Source organism: Epargyreus clarus, unplaced genomic scaffold, assembly GCF_041222505.1.
Source record: "Epargyreus clarus isolate Ecla_fem2 unplaced genomic scaffold, WU_Ecla_fem_2.2 ptg000012l, whole genome shotgun sequence".
Classification (NCBI taxonomy): Eukaryota; Metazoa; Arthropoda; class Insecta; order Lepidoptera; family Hesperiidae; genus Epargyreus; species Epargyreus clarus.
The window spans coordinates 9,829,998-9,841,305 of NW_027332220.1; the positions used below are offsets into that span (position 1 = coordinate 9,829,998).

General features: G+C 38.2%; 1 protein-coding gene across 1 annotated transcript; it reads right to left on the reverse strand.

The window, feature by feature from the left end:
• Positions 1-936: 936 nt before the first annotated feature.
• On the reverse strand, positions 937-6,915 carry LOC140746382 (apolipoprotein D). The gene is made up of 6 exons (XM_073078507.1): positions 6,727-6,915; positions 4,296-4,450; positions 3,211-3,278; positions 2,471-2,622; positions 1,779-1,956; positions 937-1,128 (listed from the first exon to the last, which is right to left on the reverse strand). Exons 1-6 carry the CDS (start codon positions 6,844-6,846, stop codon positions 995-997), a joined length of 807 nt encoding a protein of 268 aa, XP_072934608.1. The 5' UTR covers positions 6,847-6,915; the 3' UTR covers positions 937-994.
• Between the last annotated feature and the right edge of the window lie 4,393 nt (positions 6,916-11,308).

The window sequence follows — 11,308 nt, forward strand, 5'->3', positions numbered from 1 at the left end:
CAGACCACCTAGTTGATCTTCCCCGAGGTGATCTTCCCCGAGGTCGTTTTCCCTCCACTTTCCCAACTACCATGATTTTTACTACTAAGTAGTCATCTCCCCGGCGTGCTATATGACCAAAGTAGGACAGAATTCTTTGGAGGCAGGTGGTTGATAGCCTTGTTTTTACTTTCAGTTCTTTTAATACTGAGATGTTGGTTCTTTTCGCTGTTAATTATATAATAATAATAAACAATTAATAATTTCATATATTATGTATTCAAGAAAAATGGTTATCAATACAAATTTTCATAAATACTAAATGAAACATACTATAATTAATAATAAACTATTTCTTAGTGAGTATTTAGATACATGTTAAATTCGATTTCAAGAACACTGCTAAGTCTAGATATTAATTACAACCAAAAAAGTCAATATAACTAAACATTTTGATGTTATCAGTCAATCAACAAATGGTAAAAATAAAATTGATGATTTCCAGGAAGATTGAAAATAATATACTTTTAATAAAATCTTATTTCGCCTCAAAGTACTTTGGTGTTAAATCTTGGGTGTATGGGTATGGACCCAGCAGAGCAGCAGAGGCAAAAAAAAAATTGTTATTTATTCCGGAATCCCTTAGCAAAGGGTGTTTGCTACCTTGACACCAATGCTCTGTACCCTCCTCTATCCTAAGCTGTAGTTTTTTTTATAAAATAGGATTAGCAGACGACTATACAGCCCACTGAGTGTAAGTGGCTACTGCCGCCTATTGACATCTGTAATCAACCCCAGATAGTATAAGATATTCCTAGTTGAGGTCGCAAATGCGCCGCTACCCCTGAGGACTAAGCTGGAACGCCTCGGAAAAGTATAACTCCTTTACCACACCCTTCAAACCAGAACACAGCAGCGTTTAACACTTACATATATCCATAGACATACTCGTAATATAGGCAGGCCTAAAGCATTACAGATTTTTGGTACTTTTTGTATAAATTAAATTTGGAGTCTAGGGTAGCCATTCAGCGTCTCCGTTAGGGTTGTACATGTTTCTGGCTGGTTGTTCAGTGAGGTCCTCCTTGCTGCTCGCCACCTTGTGGTACACCTTCTTGCCAGCGTCCCATACATACTCAACACCGTCAGCTGGAAAAAATTGGTGTTATGAGTAAAAAAAAACTCAGAAGCTTAAGTAGTTTAAGGGTTTTTATTATGACGTGGGTTTGCGTGAGTTCGAGTGATTGATGGTAAGTGACCACTGCCACCCATGAAGATAATGTGATCAACTCCATATAAAACTAGGGGTCTACCCGAATCACGTATGCGTATATATGCGTATATGCGTATTCCCGAGGACTTGGATAGTAAAGTGAAACTCAGAGCATTCGGTTCTGGCTTTCGGTGGAAGGGTATGGTATAGCTGTGGATTCAGGCCGACTTACATATAAGGGCATATATTAGGACATATTTAGTCTTTGGGAATAGCGACGCATCGGCTTCAGATAGAACTGTCTATATGGACTTAGTTGGTAACGTTAGTAAATGTGGTAGAATCTTCTGTGGTTCAACTCCGGCGGTACCACCAGAACTTTCTACCTGCTTGACAATGGTTTAAAGGACTACATCCTTTAAACCATTGTCAAGCAGGTAGAGTAAGTGAGTAGTCCTCAGGGTAGCAGCGCATGTGTGTTCGACCTTAGGTGGAAATCTGGTTTTATCTGGAGTTTATTCATGAATACTGCATGCTCATTAGCAATTTCAATGACAAAAACTATTGGTAATTACAAGCTACATACCGATAACGCCACCAGTCTTCCTGACAGCTTCGCCGATGTTATGGGAGGAGAACGTCTCGGGGTCGATGTTGATGTTGACGCCATTGGGTTCTCCATTAGGATGCTTGGGGCAGTCGGACTGCGAGATGATGGAGAGATCGTACGGGTCCACGCCGTATGCTGACAGCTTAGAACGCATCTGTGAAAAGCATTGTATACATTCGCTGAGTATAAATACATAGGTAACGATAAAGTATACTAGGTATAACGATATAAGATGAATTCTGAAAGAGATGAATAATCAAGAGCCCTTTGGACAACGTACGCACCATCAGTACACCATTTTTTGTTTAATAACAGCAGTGTTAAGCACTGCTGTATTCCCTTTTTTAGAAAGCGGTAAGGGAGACAAACTTATCCGATGTACAAACATAGCCTTCAGGGATAGCAACGCAACTGTGGCCGACCTGTAGTAGAACATTTATCTGATCTATGGTTGGTAACAGATGTCCATGGGATGCAGTGGCGACATACAATCAGTTGGACAGCATGCTCCTATAACTATTTCCTGATATTAACATTTCTACCTACCTTTCTGAATTCTGTTATTTTTATGATTGCCAACCATAATCTCTTGAATTCCATAATCTTTAAGATTTTAACTAGTCTAAATGTTACGTTGACGCCAAAGTTATCTAACAACCTGATCTTACCTTATCTAAATACATCTTGTCGAGCTCTTTGTTCCGCGAGAGGATGGTAGCGGACTGCCGGTGAGCGAAGGCCAGCTTCTGACACGTGAACACTAAGGCGTACGTCGTGTAGTCAGTGGCCAGTATCGTGTAGCTTGCTGACCCTCCTACACCTGAAATGAAATAGTAAGTGTTACAAGTATGACGCCACAGATTGATCAGGTAGGTTGATTGCTCTATTTCTAACTTTAAGCACTGCGTTTCAGTGGAAGGGTGCTGAAGTCGCGCTTTTTTACGTGTAGCCCGTAACCCAAGGGTGGCCGCCTTCGGTGTTACGTGGAGGACTCCAGAATCTACAATGGAAGACAACCGGAGTCCTCTAAGCGCGATGCCCTTATCGGGCTTTGCCTTGGGTGAGACATTTAGCTCCTTCCACTCTATCTGGAGTTTACGACGGTTTGCGGCCACCCATACCGCCGTCCTTCCCGGCATCGCTGGGTGCCATTAGCATACTATATTTTAATTACTATACTAATTTACTATATTTTAACGTACACGAGGCGCGAAGAGACTGCAGTGAGTTAATGCAAAATATTAAATCAAACAGGCGTCACAGGAATACGGAACACTAAAAATGCCCGAACCATCTTTGATACTGAAGACAACAACATAAATTTGATTCTATTTACTGATTTGAAACGGAATTTTATGATTTTATTATATGAATATGATTTTATTATAAGTAGTGATTTTTAACTTACTAAGTGGGAAGTTAACCCTCATTCTTGCGGGAACCGATGAGTCAGGTACCGTTAAAACTCCCTTATACCTGCGAACAAAAGCCAATGTTTTGACTCATCAATATTTTGCTATAAATCAACCATAACAATTTTGAAAATCTAATAAGCGAGCACGTTACTTGTTTTTCAAGGCTTAAAAAAAATCAGAAATAGGCTCAATTTATATATCGTGTCAAATCATTCTTTTCTTCACAATATTTTGAAGGTTCGATCCCCGGCCAGGCAGATATCTAAATGATGAATGTAGATTTCTATTTCTGGGTCTGGGTGTTTGTGTATTTGTCTATTTGTGTGTCCATGACACCCACGATACAGGGAATCCAAGTGTGGGGCTGTGAGTGTAGAAAGCGTTTTTTTTTAAATACATCAATTCTTATATTCTTATCTTAATGTTGCTGTGGCTTTTTACATATATCTGCAGTAGACAGTTACTTAACTGTGTTAATATAAGTCCCGTATAGATCAGTGAAAGGTATGACTCATACATAATCCAATAACTTTCATATTGTCCCAATTGAATAACACTTGATATTTTCGTACCCGTACGTGTGCCCGTATGTGACAGTATTTTGTTTTTTTCCCAAGTCTACTCCTTAAACATAAATGAATGTGGTTTTGGTCCACATGCGTGCCACTGGCATTCTATCGTTTCATTAATACTTGAATCATGCGTGTCGCATGCACGCGGGTCACAAAGACGCAAAGAGGCATAGATTAGTACTAATCTATGCAAAGAGGACGCAAAAGAGTTAACTCACGCCTGCGGGCACGGTCAAGTGCACATAAATTCTCGGAAAAAGACATAGGCCTTTATTTTTAAATAGAATAAGACTAAGCCTTATTTAACTTCAAAGTGAATTATCTGATTAAGTGCCACTTGCACACATGACACAGACTACAGCGAGTTAACTCACGCATGCGGGTAACAAGCACGCAGACATATGCCATAACCGCCTGACAATAAAGAGGCCCTTATTCTTATTTACTTACAAAGAGAATTCTCTAAAGGATCTCTTATTAAAACTATTTTAAATTTAAATTTTTACCTGTAGTCATGTTCCAAGGGGGTAAGTCCCAGGATAAAATGCTGCGAGACCTGCTCCAGTTCATACTTCCCGGGCTCTTCTGTCCGCGTGAAGTTGTACGTGATGCAATGCGACGCTGTTGACGTCTTCTGAACTACATACCACACTCCTAGAAGCTACAAAAAATATAACCATTAATTGTCAATTTTCTAGGGATTCGTACCTAAAAGATTAAATTAGGATCTAATTACTAAGCCTCCGCTCTCTATCCCTCTATTCGTCTGTTATTTTGTCACTCGGTCATCGTAGTCGTTTTCAAACAGTATAAGGTAAGTTCTTTAAATTTTCAGAATCTATTATACTTCTACAACTTCTGTGATACCATATGGTAAAAATAAAAAAAATGGAAGAAATAGCACGCCCAGGGTGTCCTCAGATATGGCAACGCATCTGTCGGCGGCATCGGCTTCAGCTCTTTCTTATATGGAGTTGCTCACAGATATTCATAAGCATCTGTGACGTTAGTTGAACTGTATGCTCGTCTGATTCATCAATCATATAAAGAAGTTACTATGACATGGGGCTTTTAAAAAAAGGGACAAAAAGCCATCCAAAGCGGGCGATGCACCGGCGACTCCTCCGTCACAACTGTACATAGACGGATGACTACATTCCATCAGGTACCACGTCTGCTTAATCGTTAGGTTAAACAATAAAATACCACTGAAACAGGTACGGAACCACCCGTATGCGGGTTCGACTCGCACTCAACCTATCCCATTACATAAAAGTAAGTTCTCAGTCACACAACATCGCATTATGACAAATGATTCACTATACTGTTATCGGCTTATCGCTGACCGCCATTGCGGGTCAAGTTATACTGTTCTTCGCCTTCTGTCTACTCAGACTACAGTTATCATTATCATCTGATGTTTAATATTTACTTTGAGACGTATTATTTTTGAAATGCGTCACCAATCTCACTATTTTGTGGAACATGCAAATATTTGTTAAACAAGAAAATTGCTGTATTCACATTTTGTAAGTAACATACTTACATAAATAATATTTGTACAGAGCAATGGTTTTGTTGATACTAATTATGACTCGTATATTAAATATCTTCATTTATTACTGTCCCACTGAGTCTCTTCTGGGTCCACGGGTCTCTTCAAAGTGAAGGCTTTTTAATATTAAATTGATTAGTAATGGATACGGTTACTGCGACTAAAGTTTTCCCGGTACATCAATGTAATTTCGCTTCTGATTTATAAAAAAGGGTATACAAGGTTAAAAATGTATATTCCTGCTCGAATAACGATGAATACAAGTCTTTGTGTCTAACAGTGGCAGAGAGAAAGAGTTAGGTCATAGATCACCGGGCTGGCTAAGTGCGAATAAATTTTAAAGATCTTTCGTACCTTTATTTAAGAACTCTTAAGCTGGTTTCCTAAATGTGTTAAGTCTATCAATTCGGCCATGGCAGTGAACTATGACCTACACTTTTACTCTGAAAGGAGACTCCTGCCCACCATTGGAACAGAAACAGTTGATTCAGACGAAATTTTGATTACAGTGAGTTCCAATAAAGATCAGCGAAGCTCAGGTGCATATTATTCGCGATAAGAATTATTGCGTGCAATACAAGTATTTTGATTTGATTTACACATTATTTAATGGGATGTAAGTTTTTTGTAGTTATATTTTATTTGTAAAGTATTCTAACAAAGATTTTATAAAAGTTTAAATAAAAACTATACAAGTATTGGTGTATAATTATGATATATAACATAACATTACTAACAGCATTCTCAGTTAACCCTCATATGTTTATCTAAGGTCAAAGTGATTCTATTGACACTACCTAATTAGCCCTATTTGCTGACTTATAACAAGTGATTATTTTCTAGATATTGAATGACATTTACTAAAACATAATAATGACTATCTTTCTCTTTTGTATTTAAAATAAGTCCTGTGTCTATCAAATAAGAAATATTTAATTTACATACAGTATATACAGTACATTTGCTTAAATAAATATAATAAATAAGACTTGTGTGACTGCCCAGGACACCAATGGAGAACAGGTTTCATTAAATTGGTAAAGGATAGAGATATTATCCATAGACGGGTCCTGTTATTTTTATTATTTAATTCTAGCGAACCCTTGTCTATATATGGATATGGACATAGGGACTATATGGGTAGGATAGATTTCGGAAAAATAACTTTACGGTTAGATATACCAATTTGAATTTAAAATACGTTACTACAGTTCAAATCAATAACAAAACTTTGTCTCTAGTCGGTATACAATCTACATAATCTTATCCATTTGTTTATAACAAGCGAGACAATTTAACTGAATCGAAAACTTCCGCTGTGATTAAAGTTAAATAACAACTGACGAATGAAGACAATACTATACAATTGTTACAATGCTTACCTGATTCATATCGAATCCTGGCATTGGTTCTACCACTGGGCACGCTCCTAAATGATATGTGTGAGAGAGAACACCTCCGAAAAGTGCTAGAAGCACCCCAAAAGCTACTAGCCGATGCATTTTGGAAGACAAACTAGACACGTCCGATTCTCGCGACGATCAACTCACTACTGACGCCTTGTTTAACTGGTCCGCGAGATATAAACGGGTTCATTTGTAGTTCAAACGTCAAGCTTGGTGGGCTATTCGATTCTCAGAATTGTTTATTCGTTTCGGGCTATCTGTCCAAGGAAAACATTAACAATTCAAAATGTTTTCTTGTTAATTGTCTGAAAACTAACCGTAATAACCTTTGTTTTGTAGTCGGTTAATAAATTGTGTACGCTGATTTGCAGGTATATGTAGAATTTGGATTATGTCGTAAAGTAGTCTATGAAATGGGTTTTTGTTGCTCATATAAATGTTGTTATTCCTTAATCATGCCTTATCTTATAGTATTCTTCTGAATAATACTTTATATTCTCAGTTATATTCTAACGTTATTTGACATAATCATCGACAAATGTCGCCTGCTCTAGTACCCCAGTACTGGTTAGAGGTCTGATTTCAGAGTGAAATGATTTTAGTTAAGCCATAGTACGACACATTAGTTCAGAGCGAATTGATTGATTCTAATATTTGTAATAAACACGAAGAAATACTAATTAATGAACCATTGACTATATATTATAACTATGAAGGTGGAAACCTTTGTGGTGTTTTCTGGTTTCAAAGGTGTGGCGAATGATCTTGTGGGTTGTGACCTCTTAATAAGTGTTTTTTAATATAATATAGGAGTAGCAGACGAGCATGCAGTCCGCGTGATGGTAAGTGATTACTGGCGCCCATGGACATCTGTAATCAACCCCAGATAGGATTAGATATTCCTACCTGAGATCGGTCACACTTGCGCCGGTACCTCTGAGGACTAAGCTGGACCACCTCGGAAAAGTATGTCTCCTTTACCACACCAAAACTTTCAGCTGTATTAACGGATCTGTGATCGGTTTCAGGCAGAACCTCTGTTCTTTGTGGAGTTGGTTACAGATACTCATGGGCGACAGGTCTCCCCTCTCGTACTTAAAACGTTTACTATCAGACCGCAAAATATTATCACTACTCTTTTAAGATTAATCAGCACGCATACTCATTTTTTGTGAGTAATCAACGTACAGTAGCATTACCATGAGTTGGCATAGAAATGCCACTATAGAAATAGTAAATAGAAAACTATTGTCATTTTGCTAGTGAATAACATAACTACTATCGTTACGGTATTTCTTGACAACGTCTGTCAAATTAATGACTCATGGGACCGAATTTGTATGGCAATAGATCATAATGACATTTGATTTCGATGGGTTTTTTACGTATCGAGTTACGTCACTATGGATTTTAGTTCTACGAGTAACCACCAGAGGCGCTGTACAATTTTTCATACATTTATTTTACGCAGTCGCTAGCGAGTAATACTTTTGTAAACTCATGGTAGTCCTATAGTTAGACAACGTACACTACATGACTCATACGAGACTTCTCGTATGAATAACTCTGATGTCCGCCAAAGCGTGGTATGAATGGAGAGTATTATAAGGCCTTACTCGTTCTTAATCCAGTTATAGTTGTTTACTAGGAAATATGTACGCGTAATTACGATGACGTCATTGGTGATTTAAGACTACTTATTTTGCAGTAGACATCGTTACCAACATCAACAGCTTAAGTTGCAGCTTTATAAAAATCGTAATTTTTAATAACTTAAAAAAAACTGTTTTTGATGGAGATGTACGACCACAACAAGATTTTTTAGCACGAAACAGTTCTGCGTCTGCGGTTTGCGGTGGAGGGGTATTGATGCCGGCAGAGTTACATATCAGACATAAACGAAGGTAGGAGGTTCGACTCCGGAGGCACCACCGCCACACCTATTTCTGCCTAATATCAGCAGTGTTAAACGATGCCCTGTTCTGGTTTGAGGGGTGTTGTAAGGACATACTTATCCGAGGAGTTCCAACTAAGTCATCAGGACCAGTCACGCATCTGTGGCCGACCTCAGTTAGGAATATTTAATCTATCTGGGATTGATTACAGATGTCAATGGGAGGCAGTAGTCACTTACCATCAGGTGGACTGCATGCTCGTCTGCTATCTTATATTAAAAAAATCAATAATCTTATATTAATAAAAACAATAAGAATATTAGTCCTTGGGAGTGGGAGCGCATCCTATCATTGTCTTTTGGTAGAAGTTGTTCTGTATAGAGTTTTTTACAGATGTCCCCTATCGACCTACTTGCATCTCCTACTAGCACACTTATCTACTACTAAAAACAACATAATAGTCATTACGCTGCTATGACTCACAACTAAAGGGAACAGTTCAAAACAACGTATTTAGTAATCATGAGATGAGTAAGTCATGAGCTTCAGACATGAGCGTCAAACAACAACAACGCCCTATTTATTTGAGTACAAAGGTTTCCAATAACAAGCTATTTTGCATAAATGTAAGAGGAATTAATGTGTTATATTTATACATAGGCTATCACTTAGCCTAGTGGTTAAGAAACTCGGCCTCTCGATCGAGGGGTCCGAGGTTAAAATCCCAGGCACGCATCTCGGATTTTTCAAAGTTATGTGCGTATTAGAAATTAATTATCACTTGCTAAACGGTGAAGGAAAACATCGTGAGGAAACTTGAATATCTGAGAGATTTATAAAAAAAATCTCAAAGGTATGTAAAGTCTACCAATGCGCACTTGGCCAGCGCGGTGGGCAATGGCCTAATCCTCCAAATTCTGAGAGGAGACCCGTGCCCAACAGTGGGACAGTAATGGGATGATGATGATGATGATTTATACACATAAAGAGGTGTTTGCGAGTAATTTCAATAACGACTTTTATCTAAATTAGTTCCTCAAACTACACTTGCCTCTATTACGAGTATATGTTCAAAAACATAGCAAACTCACAGAGTTTTTTACAGAAAAAACTGGTATTTTAGTAATCAGTTGTGAGTTGTGGGTTTGTTTTTTACAGAAAAAACTGGTATTTTAGTAATCAGTTGTGAGTTGTGGGTTTGTTTTTGAAGTGAAGTCTTTAGCGGCGTTGTGCACTTTTTGTGACGGGAAAAAATGTTAAACTCGCGTCAGGACACGTGACCTGATCGAGAATTCGTAAGGAGGGAGAGGCCGGCGCGGTGTATAAGCGCATTAAAAGAATATTTTTACCACACAAATGATAGTACTTTTATACTGATAATTAATAACAGCAATTAATGCAAAATTGTTCCCCAACCATTCAAAAATATCAAAAGTGCACATAATTAATATTCAAGTTTTCATTTCTGCTGGCGTTTCCGGAGTGCAAGCTTTGATTTTTTTGTTGCAAATGGTGTTTCTGGGAGCAATTTTGCTTTGATTTTGTCAAGTAAACGGCCATTATGTAACTTTTGTCGTGTATCCCAAGTGTTACGGCAGTTAATCGTAAGACACATTGGACTATGGTCTATGGTTAAGCTAATTATACTTATTGGCTTCAAAATTAAGACCCTGCGCATAAGATTTTGGTCTATTGAGTCCGTAAGTAGTAACTGAGGAACGGCTGACTCATTTTGTCAACTTCCATATAAATATGAATAGGACAGGATTAGCTATTCCTACCTAAGGTCGGCCACAGACGCGCCGATATTTTGCCCATAGCCATATTAATTAACAGGTTCACTTTATATGCTTTATATGCTTATAGGCTTTATATTGTAGGTGGTAGAACCCTTTGTGGGTCGACTCCGGCGGCACTACCGCCACACCTATTTCTACCTAATAACAGCGGTGCTAGGCGCAGCTGTGTTCCGGTTTGAAGGGTGTGGCAAGTGAGACACACTTTTCCGAGGCGTTCTAGCTTAGTCCTCAGGGGTAGCGGTGCATCTGTGGCCGACCTCAGGTAGGAATATCTAATCCTATCTGGGGTTGATTACAGATGTCCATGGGCGGCAGTAGCCACTTACCATCATGTGGACTGCATGCTCGTCTGCTACTCTTATACATATTATAAAAAAAATATGCCTGATAATTTTGTATTGAATGAATGTAATGCGGTTTATAACCATATGGTTATTATTACCCACTGACGCTACAACCTTGGTACTAAGAAGTCTAAGTGGCTTAAACAAGAGCTTCCTGTCACGTCCTAACAGTATGGATGTAATGGTTCGTCTGTCTATCATCAATGTACTGATTATTACACAATATAAGAATGACCAAAGACATTATAAAGTTAACTAGCTGTGCCCAGCGGTTTCACCCGCGTTAAAAAGAAACAGGGGCACAGCTAGTTCTAAAATATAAGTAGCCTAAGTTACTCCTTATTACATCAGCTACCTGCCAATAAAAGTCCCGTCAAAATCGGTCCAGCCATTTCAGAGATTAACCAGAACAAACAGACTAACAGACAGACAAAAATTGTAAAAAATGTTATTTTGGTGTATGTACCGTATGTATATGCATATGCATGTAGTAAAAAGCGGTTATTTCAATATTAAAAAT